Source organism: Delphinapterus leucas, chromosome 2 (genome assembly GCF_059928025.1).
Source record: "Delphinapterus leucas isolate spDelLeu-1000000601 "Yukka" chromosome 2, BTC_Dleu_Yukka2, whole genome shotgun sequence".
NCBI classification, from domain to species: Eukaryota; Metazoa; Chordata; class Mammalia; order Artiodactyla; family Monodontidae; genus Delphinapterus; species Delphinapterus leucas.
The window spans coordinates 176512768-176536563 of NC_143130.1; the positions used below are offsets into that span (position 1 = coordinate 176512768).

Genomic DNA, 23796 nt, shown 5'->3' on the forward strand with positions numbered 1-23796 from the left:
ACCTGTACAGGCTATGACCTGGGACACCTGTCTGAGGTGCTCGGTCACGGGAGACCAGCGTTCAGGTTCCGGCCCTTCCACTAGCTTGCTGTGGCCTTTTGGACGAGTTGCTTCTCCTCTGCAGGCCTGTCTCCTTTACAGCAGGCCTGCTCAACATTGGCACAGTCGACATCTGGGGCCAGGTAACCCTTTGTCGGGGAGGCTGCCCTGTGCATTGTATTAATAGGGTATCTACAGCATCCCTGGTCTTACCTGCCAGGTGCCGGTAACCTCCCTGGTTGGGAGCCACTGCTTTATGGTACAGTAAGGGTAATAGTAAAATCATGGCCCACTTTTGCAGATTATCTCGTGCATCATATAAAATAAAGAGAGTGAGGTATTTTCTAAAATCTAGTACCGTCTTCTGCTGCCTTAATACCCTGTTCATGCCATATCTTCACAATCGTCGTTTCTAACCGCCCAGCCTGGGAATGGACCCCTCCTGAGCTCTCGCATCACCCTGTACTTTCCCATCACTGTGCTTGCAACAGTGTGTTATATCTGACTGTCTGGACTGCAGGGATGTATTTTATTTTACTTTATATCCATGAAATTTCACATGGTGCGTGCCATTTAATGGGTGCCCGGCATGTGCTTGTTAAATGAGTAAATCTCTCCCTTAAGTACAGTGCTTTTCACTTTTCCTATCGGTCATCTCCTTTGATCCCCACCAGAACTCTGTCTGCTAGAAAGGACTGGGGTTATTTCTTCCCTTCTGTAACTGAGCACACATCAGAAAGGAAGAGGTGGGACTGTCCGCCTCGGCCCTGTGGCGACTTCCTCCTGTCCCGCCCCCTTGCTTGGGGAGCTTGGGGAAGGAAGGGGCTGGCAATAAACTGAAGCGTTAGCTACTTTTCTGCTTTGTCCTGTCCTGGGTATATTGGTTAATACTAAATCATTCAGTGCTGTTTGTGCTCCTTGTTTGTCTGTGTTGATGGTTACTCGATGGAATGAATTATGGAATGAATCAGTGAATTCCCGGAATGCCCTGATGCTACTGTGGGCACTGATGACGTTAAGTAGTCTTGACAACTTTTTCCTCCAGCCGTAGCCTGAATCTCATGAAAGCCAGGTCTACTTCCAGCCTAATTAGAGTAGTAGGTCACCCAGAAGCAGCTCAGAGCAGAACTAAAATCTTCAGAAGAGCCCTGTCTGATTTGATATGATTTTTTTCCCCCATCTTGTCATTGAAAAAAAGTGTTGAAATTCCAAATGTAGGATTCCTTTCTCTATAAAGGCCTCTGAGACGGTGAGCCTGCGAGACTGAAAGCCCAAAGGGTCAGAAAAACCCAGGAGACACTATATATACAAGAGGAGGCACCGGGTTACTGAGTCTTCAGCAAATACAGTGTCGACTAATAATTTTGACAAGCAGTAAAAAGCAGTCCTGGACAAAGCATCAGGAGGCTTGGTTTACAAATTCAGCTCTGCAGCCACTGTTTGGAGACCCTGGGCAGATCTCTTTCACGTGGCCTGAGCCTCTTCCTGAGGCCATTAAACCCAAAGACAGAAACAAGTCATTTGTTCAAAAATAGAGTTGTTGGGCCACCTTTGGCAACCATGCAAAATCAGCGGCAAACAAGTTCTTCAATCCGGTCTCCTATAAAGCAGATGTCCGTTACACTTAAGATTGCTTGGATGGCCCACGTCAAAACAAAACAGTCTTTCCTGTGGCTTCCCCCTCTGAAAGCAGGAAGCATATCTTGTCCGTCTCTGGGCTCCCAGCACATAGCACAGTGCCTGCTTTAGCCACTGGTCCTAATCATCTCCCTAAAGATCCCGTAAAAGAAGTACTCCGTCTTTCCGGTGAGCTCCACTTCGTAGGTCCGGAGCTAGTGTTCACATTTTCCTTTCATCTCTCCAGGCTAGGCAGCCCCAATTTTCTCAGCCAGTCCTCACGTGTTATGATTTCTCTTTGCCCCACTATCTTAGTCACCCTCTCAGAATGTTTCCAGGTGGCCAGTACCTTTCATATTGCAATATCAAAAACTGATCTCGGGCTTCCCTGGTGGCGCAGTGGTTGAGAGTCCGCCTGCCAATGCAGGGGACGCGGGTTCGTGCCACGGTCTGGGAAGATCCCACATGCCGCGGAGCGGCTGGGCCCGTGAGCCATGGCCACTGGGCCTGCGCGTCCAGAGCCTGTGCTCCACAACGGGAGAGGCCACAGCAGTGAGAGGCCCGCGTACCGCAAAAAAAAAAAAAAATTGATCTCAATATTCCATGTGTGGTCCAGCCTGGAGAGGGCATGGGTTACATACTCCACAGCCTGTAGCACAAAGATAAATGAATCAAGTACCTAATCACTGTTTCTGATTCAGGTTCTGAGTTCTGATGTTGAGACATGTGTGAGATACCAACAAGCTTGCCTTGTGATTTTGCAAGATGACTTAGAGACATGTTGGACACTTGGGTGGAAAATCTGGAAATAGGTCCATACAGATTTGTCAGTTGATGTTTGACAAAGGTGCAAAGGCAATTCAATGGAGAAAGCATTGTCTTTTCAACAAATGGAGTTGGAACAATTAGACATTAATCTGCCAAAAAATGAACTTTGATCTAATCCCCACACATTATACAAAAGTTACCTCAAGATGGATGCTAAATCTAAATGTAACATACAAAACTATAAGAATTCTGGAAGAAATCTTGAGACAACCTTCATGAGCTAGGGTTAGGCAAAGGGTTTGAGACATGACAGCAAAAGCAACCATTCGTAAAAGAAGAAAAAGAGAGATGAATTGGACTTAATCAAATTGAAATAATTTTGACAAGGCAGGAGACAGACTTGGAAAAAATAATTGCTCATCCCAAAGGACTTGTCTTCGGAATGTATAGAGAACTCTCAAAGCTTAACAGTAATAAAACAGCCTGATTTTTAAAAAATGGGCAAAAGACTTGAATAGACATTTCACCAAAGACGATATACAGATGGCAAACAAGCACATGAAAAGGTACACAGCATCATTAGTCATTAGAGAAATGCAAATTAAAATTACAATGAGATACTACAACGCACTTACTAGAATGACTGAAATGAAGAAAATATTGACAATGCCAAATGCTGGTGGGGGTGCAGCTCTCCTGCATCGCTGGTAGGAACAGAAATGGTACAGCTACTCTGGAAAACAGTTTGGCAGTGTCTTATAAAGTTAATCATATAACCCAGTAATCTCACTCCTGGATGTTTACCTTATAGAAATGAAAACTTACATTCACGTAAAAACCTGTGTGTGTGTGTGTGTGTGTGTGTGTAGAGAGAGAGAGAGAGAGAGAGAGAGAGAGAGAGAGAGAGACTGTTTACAGTGGCTCTATTTATAACGGCCAAAAACTGTAAACCACTCAAATGTGCTTCGGCTTACTGGGTAAACAATTCGTGGTATATCCGTATAATGGAGTACTACTCTGCAAAACAAGAAAAAAGAACCAAATTATTTAAGAAACACAGTAACTTGGATGAGCCTCAGACGCATTATGCTGAGTGAAGGAAGCGTCCTAAAAGGTTACATACCGTAGAGTTCCATTAGTATAGCGTTCTATGAAAGAAAGCTATAGATCTAGAGAACAGATCAGTGAGAGCAAGGCGGGGGGCGGGGGGGAGGGAACGTGTGACCACTAAGGGACTATGGAGGAGGTTTAGGGGGTGATGGAACTGTATCCTCTGATTGCGGTGGTGGTTACTCAGATCCATATGGATGTTAAATTCACTGAAATGAAATAAAACCAAAACCAAGCCAAACCAAAAGTTCTGAGGAACAAACAAACAAAAAGCTCCAGTTTGGATGATAAAAAATGGTTCCTCATTATTGTGTTCCTTTGGATTTATTTGATTTATAGTTAACCAAAACTACCTAATGTGTCCTTCTATCTTCAGATGATCATTAAAACCATTGGAAATCACTGAAAGGAGGCAGAAGGCTTGGAAACCTTAAAATACTCAACATATAGCTTGAGATATGAATTGTTCTTGGGTTAGGTTCGTAGGCTTCCCTTGAAGCCTGAGCATAATTCAAGTTCATAGGCATTGCCTTGAAGCCAAAGAGCACATATACTGCAACTGCTGGATTCTGGGGAGGTCTTTTTAGTCAGAAGTCCCCTTGATTCATTTTATATTCTCTATATTCTAGAAGGCTGAAATAACTTGAGGGTTGTCACCCTACGTGAGGTCCTTTCTACTCGGTATTGTTTCTGATGTGAGCCAGAATGGTTTTCTTCAACAATCTCAAAGTCCCACTAATTCATAATCCATTTGGAAGCATTATATTCGCTACATTTAGGGTTAGTTTTTTTTGTTGTTTGTTTTTGTGGGGTTTTTTTGGTTTGTTTTTTTGTGTGTGTGTGGTATGCGGGCCTCTCACTGCTGTGGCCTCTGCCGTTGCAGAGCACAGGCTCCGGACGCGCAGGCTCAGCGGCCATGGCTCACGGGCCCAGCCGCTCCGCGGCATGTGGGATCTTCCCGGACCGGGGCACGAGCCCGTGTCCCCTGCATCGGCAGGCGGACTCTCAACCACTGCGCCACCAGGGAAGCCCTTGGGGTTAGTTTTTAATCATAGCTTTATTCAGACATAATTTACATACCATAAAATTCATCCAGTTCAAGCGTACTGTTCAGGGGTTTTAGTATATTCGGCTTTGCCACTGTTACCACAGTGAATTTTGGAACATTATCGTCACCCCACAAGGAAACTCTGTACCCATTAGCAGTCCTTTCCCATTTCCCCCAGTCTCTTCCCCCGGCAACCACCAATCTACTTCTGTCTCTATGGATTTGCCTGTTCTGGGCATTTCATATAAACGGAATTGTATGATGTGTGGTTCTTCGTGGTGGGCATCTCTCCCTTAGCCTGACGTTTTCAGTGTGCCTGATTGTTACACTGGCATCCCTTTTTGAGATGCTAAGTTGCACGAGTCCCTCTACAAAGCAGGGCTCATTTTAGTCCATCCCCGCATTATACCTGACGTGGGTGTAATGGAAGCAGCGCTGGACCGTGATAAATGAAAATTGTGACCCCTTATTCCATACAGACATTTTCCCCAGCATGAACAATGGTTCTCTTTGGGGAGAGAGGACCAGAGGAGAGGAGAGGGGCCTTAATTTACTTTCCATATCTTTCTATAGTTAGAGTTTTCTAACTTTAAACAAATATAACTTTAGAGCAAGGAATAGCTGAGTGGAGAGCTAATGCCTCCCACTTTGTTTACTTTGTATCTCTCTGTTTTAAGAAAGATCTAATAAGTCATATGTTTCTAAAATTTCACTGGGATGGTTTATTTAACTATTTCTCCTCAATTTTTTGGTTACTTTACATAGTTGAAGCTATATTACATATATATGTGCTCATGTTTTTTTTTGTATTTAATATTCCTCTGGATCCTTAATCATGTTTTTCTCCTTAAATTGTATTTGTGTGATATTAAAATTGCTAATGATGTTCTCTTTATATTTGCCTTATAACTTTTCCATTTATTTATTTTCAATCTTGAAGTATCCTTTTGTTTTAACTGTCTTGTGTTGACTCCATAACTCTGGTTCTTATTTTTTTTGAAATCCAACAAATCCCCGTCTGTTAACCAGTGACTTTAACCCACTTATGGTAGGTCATGACTATTACATTAGCACAGCCATCTTCAGACTGGGGCACATTCATTCCTGGGGGTGTGTTAAGACTTCCTGGGGCTACACTGGCAAAGATAGCTTGAAGGGAGTAAGTTTCCTGAGTTCCCAGTTCTGTGTGCCTGTGCTATGCTGGCTCCCCTTCCTCACATCGCCTCTCATGATTCCTCTTTTCTCACTGTGTGGAAGAGAGGCGTATCGCCTGCCCTTTCCAAACCTTATGAAGATTCATTGCCTCAGGATATAATAACCTTCAGTAGACCAAACAGAGGAATAATTTGAGAATGCATTGGCCTTGAAGGAGAGTCTCCTGAGAGCAGACCAAAGAAAGCATCTATAGAAAATACCAGGGGCTTCCCTGGTGGCACAGTGGTGAAGAATCTGCCTGCCAATGCAGGGGACACGGGTTCAAGCCCTGGTCTTGGGAGAGCCCACATGCTGCGGAGCAGCTAAGCCCGTGCGCCACAGCTACTGAGCCTGTGCTCTAGAGCCTGTGAGCCACAGCTACTGAAGCCTGCGAGCCACAACTACTGGAGCCCACACTCTTTAGGACCCACGTGCCGCAACTATTTGAGCCCACGTGCTGCAGCTACTGAAGCCCACGTGCCTAGAGCCCGTGCTCCACAGCAAGAGAAGCCACTGCAATGAGAAGCCCACACACCACAATGAAGAGTAGCCCCTGCTCACCACAACTAGAGAAACCCGCGTGCAGCAATGAAGACCCCATGCAGCCAAAAAAAACATAAGTTTAAAAAAAAAGAAAATACCAAAGAGGGGAGCTCTTATTTCATCTAGGCTGCCAACGTGTGCAAAGTGCCGTGCCTTATACGTGTAGCTCTCTGTTCTAAAATTAAGAATTCTCTCACTGTGCTGTGTATAAGCATGTTAGAGTTCAAAAGTTAGTCAAGGACAGGACTTCCCTGGTGGCGCAGTGGTTAAGAATCCGCCTGCCAATGCAGGAGACACGGGTTCGAGCCCTGGTCCAGAAAGATCCCACATGCCGCGGAGCAACTAAGCCTGTGGGCCACAACTATTGAGTCTGCACACTCTAGAGCCCGCGAGCCACAACTGCTGAGCCTGCGTGCTACAACTACTGAAGCCCGCACACCTAGAGCTCATGCCCCGCAACAAGAGAAGCCACCGCAATGAGAAGCCCGCGCACCGCAACAAAGAGTAGCCCCTCCTCGCTGCAACTAGAGAAAGCCTGCACGCAGCAACAAAGACCTGACGCAACCAATAAATAAATAAATAAATGTATTAAAAAGAAAAAAAGTCAAGGGCTTCCCTGGTGGTGCAGTGGTTGAGAATCTGCCTGCTAATGCAGGCGACGTGGGTTCGAGCCCCTGTCCGGGAAGATCCCACATGCCACGGAGCATCTAAGCCCGTGTGCCACAACTACTCAGCATGCGCACCACAGCTACTGAGCCCGCACGCCACAACTACTGAAGCCCGCATTCCTAGAGCCTGTGCTCCGCAACAAGAGAAGCCACCGCATAGAAGCCCGCGCACCGCAACGAAGAGTAGCCTCTGCTCACCGCAATTAGAGGAAGCCTGCGCACAGCAACAAAGACCCAACTCAGCCAAGAAATAATAATAATTAATTAATTTTTTTTAAAAAGTTAGTCAAACTTTTTCTGATAGAAAGTAAAACTGATTTGGCCGAATGGTTTGATAGAGCAAGCAAGTTCTACCAGTTAAGTTTTATGGCAGACGTTTTTCATAAATTGAAAGAACTTAAGCTTACATCTTAAATTGCATTTATAAATTTAACGTATTTAGTGCACCTATACCATATATGATGTTTCTAAATATTAAATCCTTCGCAACCATCTACACTTCCTGTGAAAAATTATACATGTTGCCTTAAAAATATGCAGCAGGATATATAATTTTCTAAATATTTCTAGAAGGTACATAAGCAGAAAAATTGGGTGACCAGAGTAATACACTGATTTCTGCTGTCTTAGTCTGTATTTCTGTTTTTAATGCTTTTTTCTCCTTGTTTTTTTCCTCCCGCCCTGCCTTCTAGTATATTATGTATATTGAATTTTCCTAAATTGAATTGAAAGCTGTAAATTCTATTTTTATTCTCCTGTGCTGCTCCTGACTTACTGTGACCCATGCTTGCCCCTCTTTCATCATCATTATTGTTCTAAGGCTTGTCAGTGTCTGCGCTTCCCTCAGCCTTTAATGTTCTCTGACCTCCCTCTGTGCCTCATCGGCAGTACTCCCCCACCCCCCCCAACACACACACACACACACACACACACACAAGTTGGTGTATCTGGAATTTTTGTTCAAAATTATAGATACACTTCCTTAAAAAATGGTTACTGATTATCATTGCTTATTCAAACATAAATTAAACCTCAGGCTATAAGAAGCTTCACTAGATTTTTGCCCCGCCCCCGTAATTTTTCTAACTATTTTAAAAAACCCTTTTAATCATTCTGCAGTCTGCAATCCAGTGATATTTAGTACATTCACAGTGCTGTGCAACCGTCACTACTATTTAGTTTCAAAGCCTTTTTATCACTTTTATCAAAAGGAAACTCCGTACTCATTAAGTAATCTCTTCCCATACCTCCCTCCCCTCCCCTCCATATTAATTATATTTTTAATGGGGTTTTTTTTTGATGTCTTGACATCTTTGGGGGGCCTTGCTGGCTGGGGAGAGACTGCCCCTCCCAGGGCTGGCTAATTCCTCTAGACAGTAAATTTGTTGGTGGGTCCACCTTTCATGTACAGACCAACCAGTCTGGAGTCCATACCCTCAGCCACCCCCTTTATCTAACTCACACACCAGGCCAGTATTTCCCCTGCCCTAAATCAAGCCTGGGACAGGTACCAGACAGCTAGGGACAGCCCCTGGGCCCCACAGCCTGCTGGAATTATTCAAACCAGCCAATTCTAATCTGTTTACCCTGCTCTGCTCTTCCCACGGAAACTCCAAGAAGGGCTGTCGCCTCTGCCTTCCCCTTGCTCCTTCCTGCCTCCTGACCAACACTGGTGCTTTCGCAATCCCAAACCTCTTGTTTCAAGGGAAACTGTCGGTAACGTTAAACTTTTCTTAGAACGGCATTGTCGTCACTCAGTCACCTTTATAAATGAAGATCCAGACACAAATGACCCTCCTCACCCCACCCCGCCCCGTGACGGCACTAATCTGTGAATTCTGGATATCACATGTAAATGGAATCATACAGTATGTGGCCTTTCATGTCTGGCTTCTTTCACTTCGCATAATGATTTCAAGGTTAATCTGTGCTGTAGCGTGTGTCAGTACCTGCCTCCTTTTTATGGCTGAATAGTATTCAATTATATGCTCCCATTTTTTATATCTTATTTCTTCCATCGTAAATTTTCTTTTTTCTTTTTTTTTTTTTTTTGTGTTACGCGGGCCTCTCTCTGCCGTGGCCCCTCCCGCCGCGGAGCACAGACTCCGGACGCGCAGGCTCAGCGGCCATGGCTCACGGGCCCAGCCGCTCCGCGGCATGTGGGATCCTCCCGGATCGGGGCACAAACCCGCGTCCCCTGCATTTGGCAGTCGGGCTCCCAACCACTGCACCACCAGGGAAGCCCTCTAAGATCTTATACCTGAAAGTACATTTCCCCCGCCCCACATTTAAATAATGGTTTAGCGAGGTATGAAATGTGAGTATCAAAGTTTTTCGTCCAGTATTCTGAAGCTAATATCCTGTTGTCTTACTGCAGCTAGGATATAGAAGTCTGTTCTGATTTTTGTTCTTTAATTGGTCATCTGATTTTACTTGGAAAACTTTTTAGAATTTTCTCTCTGTCTGATTTTTTTTAATTAATTTTGTTTGATTTATTTCCTTTTGGCTGCATTGGGTCTTCGTTCCTGCACGTGGGCCTTCTCTAGCTGTGGCAAGCCGGAGCTACTCTTTGTCGTGGTGCGCGGGCTTCTCATTGTGGTGGCTTCTCTTGTTGCAGAGCATGGGTTCTAGGTGCATGGGCTTCAGTAGTTGTGGCACGCGAGCTCAGTAGTTGTGGCTCGCAGGCTCTAGAGCACAGGCTCAGTAGTAGTGGCGCACGGGCTTAGTTGCTCTGCAGCATGTGGGATCTCCCCAGACCGGGGATTGAACCTGTGTCCCCTGCATTGGCAGGTGGATTCTTAACCACTGCACCAGCAGGGAAGTCCTAGTTGTTTGATGTTTTTGAATATTATTATAATCCTTGTGTGTGCACATGCACACTTACATTTTTTACTTATCAATTCTGTTTGTCACCCTGTGAGCCTTTTCAGTCTGAGGTCTTACGTCTTTCTTGAATTCTGAAAAATTCTGCCATTATTTTTGCAAATATTTCATCTCTTTGTTTTTCTTTCCTTCTCAGATGCCTTTTTCACAGAAACTGGTACTTTTCTGCTGTCCTCCTCTTTTTCACTTCCTGATGTGTCTAGGTCAGTTCTTTGACCTGATTTTGTGTTTTTCATCTCTCTCAGTTCTTCTGCTGAGGCTATGCATTGAGTTATTTCAACAATTATATTTTTATACTAAAATATTGCTTGGTTCTTCTTTCTCACTGCTTATTCCCACGTCATTATTAAATCTTTCCTTATATCTCCAGTAACTTTTATCATGCTTATTAAATTTTCAAATTCCGTTTCCCATGGTATAGGTTTTCTAAAGGAGAAACTCCTGTGTGTTTCATTTACTGTTACACTGCTCTACTACAATACTGCTTCACTTCCTACTTTATTTTTTTTCGTTTTAGTTTTATTGAAGTATAGTTGATTTACAATGTTGTGTTAGTTTCTGGTGTAAAGCAAAGTGATTCAGTTTTGTTTTGTTTTTTTTCTTTTTCAGATTCTTTTCCATTGTAATTTATTACAAGATATTGAATGTAGTTCCCTGTGCTATATAGCAGGACCTTGTTGTTTATCTATTTTATGTACAGTAGTTTATATCTGCTAATCCCAAACTCCTAATTTATCCCTTACTCCCTTTCCCCTTTGGTAACCATAAGTTTATTTTCTATGTCTGTGAGTCTGTTTCTGTGTCGTAAATAAGTTCATTTGTGTCATATTTTAGATTCCACACATAAGTGATATCATATGGTATTTGTCTTTGTCTGACTTACTTCACGTAGTATGTTAATCTCCAGGTCCATCCTTGTTGCTGCAAATGGCTTTATTACATTTTTTATGGCTGAGTAATATTCCATTGTGTATATATTACCACATCTTCTTTATCCATTCATCTGTCGATGGACACTTAGGTTGCTTCCATGCCTTGGCTATTGTAAATATTGCCACTATGAACATTGGGGTGCAGGTATCTTTTCAAATTATGGTTTTCTCCGGATAAACGCCCGGGAGTGGGATTGCTGGATCATATGGTAACTCTATTTTTAGTCTTTTAAGGGACCTCCATACTGTTCTCCGTAGTGGCTGCACCAATTTGCATTCCCATCAACAGTGCAGGAGGGGTCCCTTTTCGCCACACTCTGCAGCATTTATTATTTGTAGACCAACACTGCTTCGTTTCTGACACCGGATGTGTGGGGTTTTCACACATCAAGCAGTTCTGCAGTACCAGCTGGGTGTTCTAAGTTTAACTCAATTCTGATGCTGTTTACCTGGAGAGATAGCATCACATCCCACAGGTTAAGGGCTCTGTCCCACAAGGCTGTTCCTCCCCCTGCTTCAAATGCCAAACACAAATTCAGGTTATTACCTGGGCTTCAGACCAACTGGCTATTAATTGGAGGCTCCCATGCCCCCTTCCTGGGGTTCAGTTAGTTTGATAGGAGAGCTTACAGAACTCAGGAAAGCAGATTATTACAAAGGATATTAAAGGATACGAATGAACAGCTAGAGGAAAAGATATCAAAGGCAGGGTCCAGCAGGGTGCTGAGCGCAGGGGCTTCTGTTCTCACGTTTAGGTTGTGCCCCCCTCCCAGCTTGCGGATACATTCTCTCCACCCACCTGGAAGCTCTCCAACCCTGTCCTTTTGGGAGTTTATGGAGGCTTCATTAAAGAGGTGTGATTGAGTAAATCATTAGCCATTGGTGACTGAACTCAGTACAGTAAGTCCCCTACATACAAACGAGTTCCATTCCGAGAGCGCGTTCGTAAGTCCAATTTGTTCTTAAGTCCAACAGAGTTAGTCTAGGCACCCAACTAACATAATCGGCTATATAGTACTGTACTGTAACAGGTTTATAATACTTTTCACACAAGTAATACATAAAAAAACAAACACAATAAAACAGTTTTAACCTTACAGTATAGCACCTTGAAAAGTACACTAGTCCAGTACAACAGCTGGCATACGGGGGCTGGCATCGAGTGAACAGGCAAGAAGAGTTACTGACTGGAGGAGGGAGAGGAGGTGGGAGATGGTAGAGCTGCAGGATCATCAGCAATAGGAGATGGAGGGCCAGCTGCAATTTCACTCACGCCTGACGTTGATGGAATGCACGTTTGCATCTTTGAAAGTTCACAGCTTGAAGGTTCGTATGTAGGGGACTTACTGTATCAGCCTCTCTGCCCTCCTTGGAAGTTGAGGTCAAGGCTGTGGGTTGCAAGTTACAACCCTCTAATCACATGGTTGGTTCTCCAGGCAACCAGCCCTCACTCATCCTTAGGGGCTTTCCAAAAGTCACCTCGTTAACATTAATTCAAGGGTAGTTGAAAGGGGCTTGTTATCAGTAACAAAAGACATCAGTTTCACTGTTATCACACAAAACTCTTTCAGGAAGTGAAGACCAGAGGCCAAGTATTATAACAAAGGATGCTTCCATTCCTCTTACACTTTGGAAATTCCAAGGGTTTTGAGAGCTATGAGCCAGAAACAGGGACGAAGACCAGATATATATTTCTTATTATATATCACAGGTTTCTTCATTAGTTGCCTTTCTTTTAAGTCTTTTTTTTTTTTTATAGTGCTTACACTTCTCAGAGATATTATCATTTTCCCCTGTGAGTTCATCATTGTTTCCTTGGAACATTCAGTTGCCTCGGCCGGTCCTGCTGATTTATGCTGCAGGTGAGTTGGCCAGGATCTTAGTCGGGATGGAAGTTCCTTGGGGCAGAGGACCGTGGTATTATGGGCAAGGCTCAACCATTCCCTTTCCAAATGCTGAGATTTGAAAAACACTGTCCCCTCTCTGTACCACTAATAATTCCTGTACTTTTTTAGTCCCAGTCTCTGCAGCAGAATAGCTTAACAAACATTCTGAACACCCAGTATGTACCAAGAATTGTGCTGGGTACAGGTGGTTATAAAAGATGAATAAAACATGGTAGCCCTTACCTAAAGGACAGTGATCTGTGACAACTATTGATAATGCTGTAAAATGCTGAAGAAACACAGCAGCAGGAATAATTTTCTCTGGGGGCCTGGAGGGCATTAGACACCTCACTGAAGAGGCGATATGTAAGTTGGGTCTTGAAGGACAAATCCAAGTTTGACTACAGTTGGACATGAACCTTGCTAGCAGGTTTTCATAACATGTCAATGATGTTAACTAATTCTGTGTAGCCGTTTCTCTATCCTCTTTTTCTCTACTCCTAGAACACAAGGACCTACTGCCCAGAACACTGCCTCTTTTTAACACAAATTCTCATGGAAAGCCAGTATTACACAAGCATAATTTTTTTCTGTACTTCTTAGTCAAAGACCCTTTTATGCTGAAATATACCACTGAGGCAGAGTAGAAGAGCGGTTAGTCTCTTTAAAGAAAAGGAAACTAAAATCCACAGAAGGTGACTTCCCCAAGCCACACAGCAACTAGATGTTAACTAGATCTCCTAAGTAAGGTGTCTTTTAGTATAGCTTCGTGATTCGTTGTCAACCGTTCTGCTTCCTTTTGGGATCTAGCCCCTTGGAAAACACCTCCTTCAAGTCAATATAGTTGTTGTTTATTGAGCATGATCAAGGGCCAAATGCTTTAGCATTTAATATCCTGTGTGAGATTTGGTGCCCTTCTCTTTCATTTGTTCATTCATACATTCATTCGTGCAACTAACATCTACCCTGTACCTACTATATCCTAAACAGTATACTAGGTGCTGAGCTCAATTCATAGGAACACATTATAGGGTGCTACCTTAAACGACATTTCTTAACTCTCTCACTAAATTGCTCTCCAAGTGTCAACAGCCCCTATCCTGTTTTTCCAATACTTTCTATTTCCCTGACACAGTTGATGTAGGAATTGGTGGTGTACCTGCAGCCCATAGTTATTAATATAACCAGTCCTTTCATTGAACAGATGAGGAAGCCAGGGTCAAAAGTGAGGAAGCGAATGCCCAGGGACATACAGCGTGCCAATAATAAAGCATGGGCTGGAGTCCATGTCTCATAACACCCTGTTCATAAATCTTGCCACATTTCTTGCTCCATCTCATAATCCTACTCAAGGGCTGTATTAAGCCAGATGGTAGAGTTTTTTAAAAATGCCCCCAAAAGATTCACTCTTACCTGTGACCTACTTACTGAAACCAAGAAAAAGCAGTAGTAACATGTTTGGAGGACAGAGGAAATGAAGGATGAAAGTGAAAGGCACATTTCTCACAGTGAGGACATTTACACTGAAACTAATATCTTTAGGAAATGCTCAGGAAATGAAAAAGAACACCCTTTGGTACTTTAATAATCATAATCGACTTCTGCTTCTGGCCGTGACAGAGTATTTGTAATAGACTTGTCATCCTGACAAAAACGACTTGAAACTGAGCAAAATATACAAAATTCCTAACTATATGAAGGATATTGAAACTCAGACAAAATATTAAATCCTGGCTGTTTTCAGGCATTGAACAGGCAGCACAGCACTCTGAGTGGAGAAGCACACATGATAAGCCCCACGTGGCTCTAGCTTTCTACCTGGAGTCTCTTTCTGGTCTTGGCACAGAATGGTGGAACCCAATCTAAAAGTTGATCTTAGTGAGCGGACGAGTCAGTTGTTGGAATTCCAAGCTACTGAAATAGCTGGATGTTGCAGGGCAAGGAAATAGGGAAGAGGAAGCCATGTTGAGTTTTGTGTAGGGAATTCACTTTGGGTTGTTGGCTAAGGGCTGGCTGTGCATGAGTAGAATGGCACTCTCCATGAGACCTGGCACAGATTCCCTTCTGTAGGGCTAAAAGCTGAATGATGATGCCAGAGGTCATGCAGTGCTGGGAAATGCTGGAGATCCCTGTCCACCTGAATGAAGAGACCTCACTGAGCAGCACCTAGGCATGCAGTTGAGACCCCAGAACAGCTACGCATTAGGAGTAAGGACTATGCCCTTGAGTAAGGGACATATCCTAGGGCTAAATCAAAATGGAAGTAGAACTTAAGAAAGAATTAATCCAAGCTTGTTAACAATAAAAGGACATGCCAATAATTTACCTAACTGCCAGGACAAACTCAATACCTTTAAAGGAAGACAGCATAGCTGAGACTGTGCAGTGTATCATAACTGCAGTGTATCATAACGGGAGGGAAATTATATAGAGAGGATTATATGAATGACGGCTGACTTCTCATCAGATACCATGGATGCCAGAAGACAGTAGAACAACATTTTTAAGGTGCTGAAAGGGAAAGAAAAAAATCTCAGAATTCTCTATTCAGAAAAAAAAAGTGCCTTTAAGTATGTAAGCAAAATGAAGCCATTTTTCAGATAAAAGAAGAGTAAGAGAATTTATTGCCGGCATACCTGATGTACAAGAAATGCTATTGGCAGTTCCTCAGGCTGAAGAAAAAGGATGCCAGGCAACTCAGATGTTTAGGAAAGGATGAAGAATACTGGGAAGGATAAATATATATGGGTAAATATAAAAGACTTTTTTCCATAATTAAAAAATACAAACACACATACAGCATTCTATTGAGATTATATAATGCATAGGACTACTATACCATTAAGGGTGGGAGTGGATTTATGCAGTTATAAAGTTCTTACATTTTACATGAAGTGTACAATATTAATTCTGAGTATACTGTACGAAGTTAAGAATGTATATTTTAATCCCTAGAAAGACGTCTAAAAAGTAATGTAAAGAGGAATAGCTAAAAAGTCAATAGAAAAATTAAAATGGAATTCTAAAGGGTATTTAGTTTACCCAAAAGAATGCAGGAAAGGCACAACAGGGGAACCAAAAACAAATGAGATAAACAGAAAAGTAGCAAAATGGTAGATCTCTACCCAATCATATCAATAAATTAAATGTAAATGGACTAAATATTCCAATTAAAAGGTAGAGATAGGGCTTCCCTGGCGGCACAGTGGTTAAGAATCCTCCTGCCAATGCAAGGGACACAGGTTTGAGCCCTGGTCCGAGAAGATCGCACATGCCGGGGAGCAGCTAAGCCTGTGCGCCACAACTGCTGAGCCTGCGCTGTAGAGCCCGTGAGCCACAACTACTGAAGCCTGTGAGCCACAACTACTGAAGCCCGCGCACCTAGAGCCCGTGCTCTGCAACAAGAGAAGCCACCGCAATAAGAAGCCCGCACACCACAGTGAAAAGTAGCCCTGCTCGCCACAACTAGGGAAAGCCCGTGCACAGCAGCAAAGACCCAACACAGTCAAAAATAAATAAATATATAAAATAAAATAAAATGAATAAAATCTATCTTTAAAAAAAAAAGGTAGGGATGGATATGTTCATTAACTTACTTGTGGTGATTATTTCATAACATACATGTATATCATGAGCCAAGGAGTACAGGTAGCCTCTAGAATCTGAAAAAAAGGCCAGGAAGTTCTTCTCCTTTAGAGCCTCCAGAAGAGACTGTATCACTTCCAACACCTTGAGTTGAGCCCAGTGAGGCCATGAGATCTATGTCAGATGGCTGGCCTACTATTATCTTACAAAACTAAGGTAATAAATTTGTGTTGTTATAAGCCATAAGTTTGTGGTAATTTGTTATAGCAGCAGTGGAAAACCAATAAGAATGGAAGAAGATATACTAGGTAAATAGTAAGCGTAAGAAAGTTCCAATGGCTACATTAATATCAGATAAAGTAACCTTAAAGACCAAGAGTGTTACCAGCAATAAAGAGGGGCATTTCATACTGATCAAAGGGTCAGTTCATCCGGAAGATAGAATAGTCTTAAAAATATATGTACCTAACAAGAGCTTCAAAATACATAAAATAAAAATTGGCAGAAATACAAATCCACAATCATGTTTGGAGATTTGCCGCTCCACGGCATGTGGGATCCTCCTGGACTGGGGCACGAACCCGTGTCCCCTGCATCGGCAGGCGGACTCTCAACCACTGCACCACCAGGGAAGCCCATGTTTGGAGATTTTAACACCTTTGTCTCAGCAATTGATACAACAATTAGACAAAAATAAGTCAACAATGACAGCAAACCAATAAAGACATAAGATCCGAAACACCCTTTTTTTTTTTTTTTTAATTCATTTATGGCTGCGTTGGGTCTTCGTTGCTGCATGCAGGCTTTCTCTAGTTGTAGTGAGCGGGGGCTACTCTTCGTTGCTGTGCGCGGGCTTCTCATTGTGGTGGCTTCTCGTTGTGGAGCACGGGCTCTAGGTGCACGGGCTTCAGTAGTTGTGGCACGTGGGCTCAGTAGTTGTGGCTCACGGGCTCTAGAGCACAGGTTCAGTAGTTGTGGCACACGGACTTAGTTGTTCTGCGGCATGTGGGATCTTCCCAGACCAGGGCTCAAACCCGTGTCTTCTGCATTGGCAGGCGAATTCTTAACCACTGTGCCACCAGGGAAGCCCCGAACCACACTTTTAACCACCTTGACTTAATTGACATTTTTAGAAAAATGCACCCAGTTTCAGAACACATCTTTTCTTGTGCATGTAGTACATTCACCAAGATGGACTACCTGCTGGACCATCAAACAAGTCTCAGTAAATTTAAAAGGGCTGCAGTCATACCAGGAAGAACCAAAGAAGAAATTCTAAGTATGTTCTTTGACCACAGTAGAATTAAATTAGAAATAAATAATAATAACAGAGGTAAGATAACACCAAATATTTGGAAATTAAACAAAATATTTCTCAATAATCTATGGATAAAAGAAGTCAGGGAAAAATAGAAAATATTTTGAACTAAGAGAAAATGAAAACCACAATATGTCAAAGTTTGTGGTTTGCAACCTGAAGCTGTGCTTAAAGGGAGATGCGTATCTTTGAAATCCTTTGAAAATGCACTTTCAGCCTTCAGCTCTCACTGCCTGTGCTTTCAGCTCTCTAGTTAGAAGTGATCTTTCTTTTGTACTGTTCTCGGTGTAGCTGTTTTCCACTATATCAATAATAACATCTTAACACATCAACTTGCTAACCTGTCAGTCTCTTCCTTTATAACCCGCAAAAACCCTTTAAGGACAAGTAACTGCTGTTCCCATCAATGTTTTGTCTCTAGTTTCTAGCACAGTGCATGACACTTGGTGGGTCCTCAGTCAATTTAGAATGAAAGATTGGGAATGGACCTTATCTTCATGAGGACCCTGTGGAGACAAGCAAACTAAGAATTATTAGCCCCATTTTACAGCTGAGAAAACAGAAGCCCAGGTTCCCTTAATGAGCCAGTGACAAGGCCAGGTTTCCATCATTCCTCAGAAATTTTCCTTTCGGGTCCTAAGTTGCTGACAGAAACATCACCATTAGTGAGAAGCGTCTCCCCAACAGAAGTGTAGAATTTATACCGGGGTAAAACTAAAGCCTTCACGAGCTATAACCTCATCATGTCGTCTTTTATTCTCTGGAGGATGGACCAGGGCACCTTTCCGTGAAGACTTGTAGGAAGCCCTCGGCGCTGGGCCCCGGCGTCCTGACCGGTGAGGGAGTCTGGCCCTTGACCTTTCAAAACGCCCTGCCCGGCTGCGACCTCATCCCGGCCCTGCAGAAAGCGCTGGAGCTGGAGGCTGCAGCCTGGCGCTTTCAGGCAGCCCACGCTGGTGGGTCTGTGCACCACGAGCTCTGTTTCTCTATTTTCTACTGAGGTTTCAGTTCTCAACTGGGGTTTGTTTCTCCGTTGCCTCTGGTTCAGCTTCCTTTTCCTGTTTGGTTTTAAGTAGAGTCTAAAAATCAAGTTGCTGCCTTCCGAGGGTCTGTGCCCTCTGATCAGCTGGCCTGGTGGGAATACAGGACTTACCTCCTCGGGTTCCCTGTGCTACAGACGTGCAGCCATGGCCACAGTGTGAGTACGGGGACCAGAGGGGAGAGAGGGACGTCAGAGGAGACCGAGAATCACGGGGACTGTAGAGATCTCCCCAGATCCCCTGGGTGTACTGATGGGGAGACCGAGGACCCAGAGGGCAGAGGACTCTCACGGTCACACAGCAGGTTATGACGGAGCCTGCCCCCTCCGTCTGCTGGCCTGTCCACTACACCGGCCTGTGTCTCTGGATGCCTGTCATCTTTAATGGCTTTTTTTGTGTGTGTCAGAATCACTTCCTCAGAAGTCAGATGCCTGCCTCGGATGGTAGAGGGGACTCTGAACTATCTGAGGGGACTGGGGCTTGGCTGAGAGGTGCTGTGGACAGGTCCTGGCTCTTCTGTCAAATGGCCTGAAAGCCTCAGGGGGTTTTCTCTGAATGCTGGGCACAGAAGGAGGAGCTGGGGTGCCTTTTGTACGAGTTGAGACCTCATGGGCTGTCACAGCAGAACCCTGGCCTTCTGCTTGAGAGACTTGGGACTGACTTTAGACCGCGGATCACTTAGGCTGCTGCGGTTTAGCACATGTGTGGGCACCAGCCGGTCTGTGTCCTGAACTGGTCATTGTGAGCGCCCTTTCCAAAGGTGAGATTACAATTCAGACGTGATTTCCCCCTGCCCTGCGACCCCGTAAAATACTGTGGCTCGTAGGACAGAGCTTCATCCTCTGGGATTTGGGGCATTGACTTGATCGACTCACTGCAGCTTTGCATCTCAGCATAAATTATAATCCCTCCCCTTAAAAATTACTTCACAGTTCCCAAACTGCTGTTTCACCAGTTTTCTTGATTCTTTCAACCGTGTTGGGTGGTTAGCTCAGGAAGGGGGCATCACTGCTGTTCTGTGGGCGAGGAGGCCTGGCCTCTGATCGGCTGTGGCCCTCGCTCAGGGTTGCATGGCTGGTTGAGGAGGGACTGGAAGGAGAACCACCCAGAACAGCTGCGTCCAGCGTTTCTCCCAGGATGCAACACGGGCTCTCTAGGAGCATTTTGCAGGGAGTTATGACAGCTGACACACAGTAAGTGGGGCCCGTCCGATGCTTCTGGTCGGCAGGGGAGCTTTGGAGAGGGTGGCGCTCTCACGCCGTGGCGTGGCCTTGGGCAGGCTGCCGGAGCCCCTTCCTCCAGGCGCTGGCAGCTCTCAAGGCCAGGGCCGCAGTTGGCCTTCCCTGCTCCTTTGCAGCCAGTTTCCTATCATCCTTGAGCTCTAGAGGACTTGTGGGTGGAGCTGCAGCAAACAAGACTTTCCGTTTCAAAGGCTTGGGAGTGCAGAGTCTTACCCACTGGACCACCAGGGAAGTCCCAGGGATGAGTTTTAAAAGGGACCGAGGGGCTGCTCTCGGTGCCATGGAGACAGAGGGAACAAGACAGACGTCCTGAGACTGCACTAGGGGTAGTAGGAAGCGGGCGCACAGTCAAAAAATCGTGGAGAAGCGGAAAGCCCAGCTAGAGCGACGGCAGAGGCGGGGCCCTGCTCACGCCCGCTGCAGCCTTCACCCCCCGACCTGCGCGAGGGCACAAGGCAGCCACGCCAGACCTGAGTGTGAAAACATGAGGAGGGACCACACGGGGAGGGACAGCGAGGGGAAAGACCCTGAGACGGGAACAGCTTGGTGCGTCCAAAGGTCAGGAAAAGAACGGGGAGGCTGAAGCGACATAAGGGGAGAGTGAAGGGAGGTGGGGCGGAGGGGCAGCCAGGCCTCATCACGCAGAGCCTGGGAGCCCGGAAGGAGTCCAGGCTGTGTTTGTCGTGTCACGAGAAGCCTTTGGAGGGGGTTACGCAAGGGGAAAGACATCCGATAGAGCTTCAAGAAAAGTCACTCTAGTCACTGAGTGGATAAGAGTCTGTAGCACGACAAGAATGGAGGCAGGAAGGCGTCGGGGAGGCTGCTGCAGTCACGCAGGTGACAGGCCACGGTTGGGACCAGTGATGGAGCCAGTGGCATAGCGGGAGAGTGGCCGGATTTGGGAGGTGCTGTGGAGGTCTAGCCTCTGGGACTGCCTGCTGGATCCAGCTGGATCTGGAGGAGCCAGTGGTGTGAAGGAGGGGAGTGAATCAAACCCAACTCGGGCGGACTCGGGGAAGGCCGGGTGCAAGCCTGCGTACTGGCTGGGTCGGTGGGGGTTAAGCCGGTACAGGACGGCTTCCAGGGAGTGTTGGCTGAACGAGGCTGCACGAAGCGGAAACTCAGCGCGCCACGGCAGCGGGAGGACCGCACGCGTCAGTGATGTGTCTGCCCCTTCCTGGTGCAACCGGGTAATCCCAGCCCCTTCCCTCGTCTCCCTCTTGTCCTTACCGTGCTTGCTTGCTTGGTTTTCCAATGCACTTGTCACCTTCTGCCATATTACATGACTTTTTAATTTGTTGTTTGTCATCTGTCTCCACCCCACAAGGATGTAGGTTCAAAAGTGGGGGGTTTTTTGTGTTTTGCTGACTATAGTGTATCCTCAGTGCCTAAAACAGTGCCCAGCAATACACATTTATTAACTTGCTGGAATTAATTAACTACTTGCGTTACGATACTGGAGATGGCTGGGCCACCGACGTGCCAGCGGAGCTCCGCAGTGTGGCCTGTTGGAGCAGCGGCCAGGAGAGCAGATGTTCCGTGTGTTCTCAGCTCGTGATGGAGCCAGGGCTCCCTGTGCGACCAGTCGGTAGTCAGCTGCCTGGGCACAGCAGTCACCACTTATTCCACAGCCCTTCAGAGCTTGAATAAGCAAACGTGGAAGAAGTCCCACGGCCTGGCCACCCCACGGTGCCCCCCAGCCCACACCCTTGCCTCTGCTACAGGGTTTGGAAGACTGTCTCTAAGGGCAGCTGGTGTTTCCTTTGACATCTTGTCCTCACAGGCAAGTGTGAGTTCCGGAAGCTCACAACCAAACGAGCCCTCAGAGATCATGCTGTGCGTTTGCTGTCCCGGGAAGTGTAGCCCAGCCATTTGAAGATGTCTTGAAACTTCGCTGTCTTCTCCTATTCAAAGAATCCAGTGTGTCTGCAGTGGAGAAACACTCCCATAACGACTCTAAGTTCTTCTCATGGGAGTGTGTTGTGTTCCCTGGGCTTCCTGAGGCAGGAGATGGTTGAGAGCTAGTCTAGACTTTGACACCTGAACCCTTAAAAGAGAAAAGTAGCAGCAGTACCCTTTTCTGAGTGTTACATGCCAAACACTGTGCTAATTATATTGATGTGATTCGACATGTGTTGTACTTGACCCTCATCCTCGGAGGTGTTACGTTGCTGTTCCCATCTCACTGGTAGAACAGGGGTCAGCAAAGGTAGCTTGCTTGCTCCAGGTCACACTGGTATCACTTGGCAGAGTTGGGCTTTGAAGCCAGGTCTCCTGTGTTTTCAAAAGCTAAGCTTAGCTGTAGCCTCTTGAAGGAACTTGCCCAGAATGACCGTCAGAGTTAGAATCAAGGCTCCTAATCTCTGTCTTTCTTTGTGGTCTCTGATTTTCCACCGTTAATAGCATGGGAGACGGGAGACCTCCTCAGCCCTCCTGTGGCGCCCACGCGTCTCTCCGTCAGTCATCTGTTCATTCACCACCTCCCCTCCCAGCCGAGAGCTGTTCATGGGCAGGGTCTGCGTCCGCCCCCATGGCCAGGGGATGGCACGCACTCATTCTGATGCGAACCTGAGCCGCACCGCCCCGCCGATAATCAGGGGTGTCAGCCGAGGCTCAGCCGGGTCTCATTCCCAGGCGATTGATTAACTTACCCTCGGGGATGCGCGTACCGCCCCAGTCCTTGGCCCAGCCAGATCTCTACAGCTGTCCCAAGGCCGTGTTGAAACCTGTTCCACTCCCACAAGTGATCAGAGGCACAGACTCTGGGGACACAGGCATAGAGTGGAATTTAAATATGTTTGAAGTTGGAGCAGTCCTCGTGTGCACATGGCCTGTCAGATGGCTCCCCAAGGGAAGGGCTGCGTCGGTGGCCTCGAGAGAAAGTGTGGGAAGGGGTTGAGACAGGTTCAGTCTAAGGATGTCAGGCCCTCTCAACAGTTGGTTGGAGTGTTTGTTCCAGATTCCACTAGACTTCACAGAGAAGTGGAGCCAGCTGTCCAGGCATCCGGGACACTGGCATCAGAGCAGAGAAAAGGCAAACAGTCTCTTTTTTTTTTTTTTTTTTTTTTTTTGCGGTACGTGGGCCTCTCACTGCTGTGGCCTCTCCCGTTGCGGAGCAGAGGCTCTGGACGCGCAGGCTTAGCGGCCATGGCTCACGGGCCCAGCCACTCTGCGGCATGTGGGATCTTCCCGGACCGGGGCACGAACCCGTGTCCCCTGCATCAGCAGGCGGACTCTCAACCACTGCGCCACCAGGGAAGCCCTGGCAAACAGTCTTGACCGCACATGACGTGGCAGTCTGGCTCTCCCAACCAACTTGGGTAGAAGAAAAGATATTTGGGTTTGATACCAAATTTGTTCTTCACTTACCCAAAGCCTTTCTTTAATTCTAACACTCACAAAAATGGGGCTTAGTCACCATTTGAGATTATGCGTGTTATTCTGTGCAGATCTAATTTATTGTTTTCATTACTGTAATGCAGCAGTTCTAAAAATGTGATCAGAAGACCTACCCTTTTAGGGGTCTGTGAGTCAAAACTATATTTGTAATAATACTGAGACATTATTTGCCTTTTTCCCTCTCATGAGTGCAAAGTGGAATTTTCCAGAGGCTTACATGACATTGTCACGGTGACAGCCAAGGAAGTGTATACTTGTGTTTTTAAAAATTCTTAGTTTTAATTTCAAATATGGTAAATACAGATAGACTTAATCTCCATAAACAGAAGCTTTTTGGCACCCTCAATAATTTTAAAAAAAATTTTTTTATTGAAGTATAGTTGATTTACAGTGTTGTGTTAATTTCTGCTATACAGCAAAGGGATTCCGTTATACATGTATATACATTCTTTTTCATATTCTTCTCAATTATGGTTTATCACAGGATATTGAATATAGTTCCCTGTGCTGTACACTAGGACCTTG

The 23796-nt window shown here is 45.4% G+C and overlaps 1 protein-coding gene across 8 annotated transcripts in view; it reads left to right on the plus strand.

The window, feature by feature from the left end:
- The window catches only part of EVL (Enah/Vasp-like), a 163110-nt gene that overhangs the window by 66704 nt on the left and 72610 nt on the right, over positions 1 to 23796 (plus strand). Inside the window, exon 2 of one of the 8 annotated variants that reach the window (XM_089908198.1) lies at positions 12562 to 12664. The exons of 5 other annotated variants lie outside the window; for them this stretch is intronic. Coding sequence is in view for 2 of the 3 variants with exons in the window: in XM_022576094.2 (XP_022431802.1) it covers positions 19769 to 19824 (56 nt within the window). In the remaining variant the exon portion in view is untranslated. Of the gene's footprint in view, positions 1 to 12561; positions 12665 to 18662; positions 18790 to 19702; positions 19825 to 23796 lie in introns of those variants that run through there. 2 more of the 8 variants (XM_022576097.2, XM_022576094.2) reach the window with 2 other exon arrangements.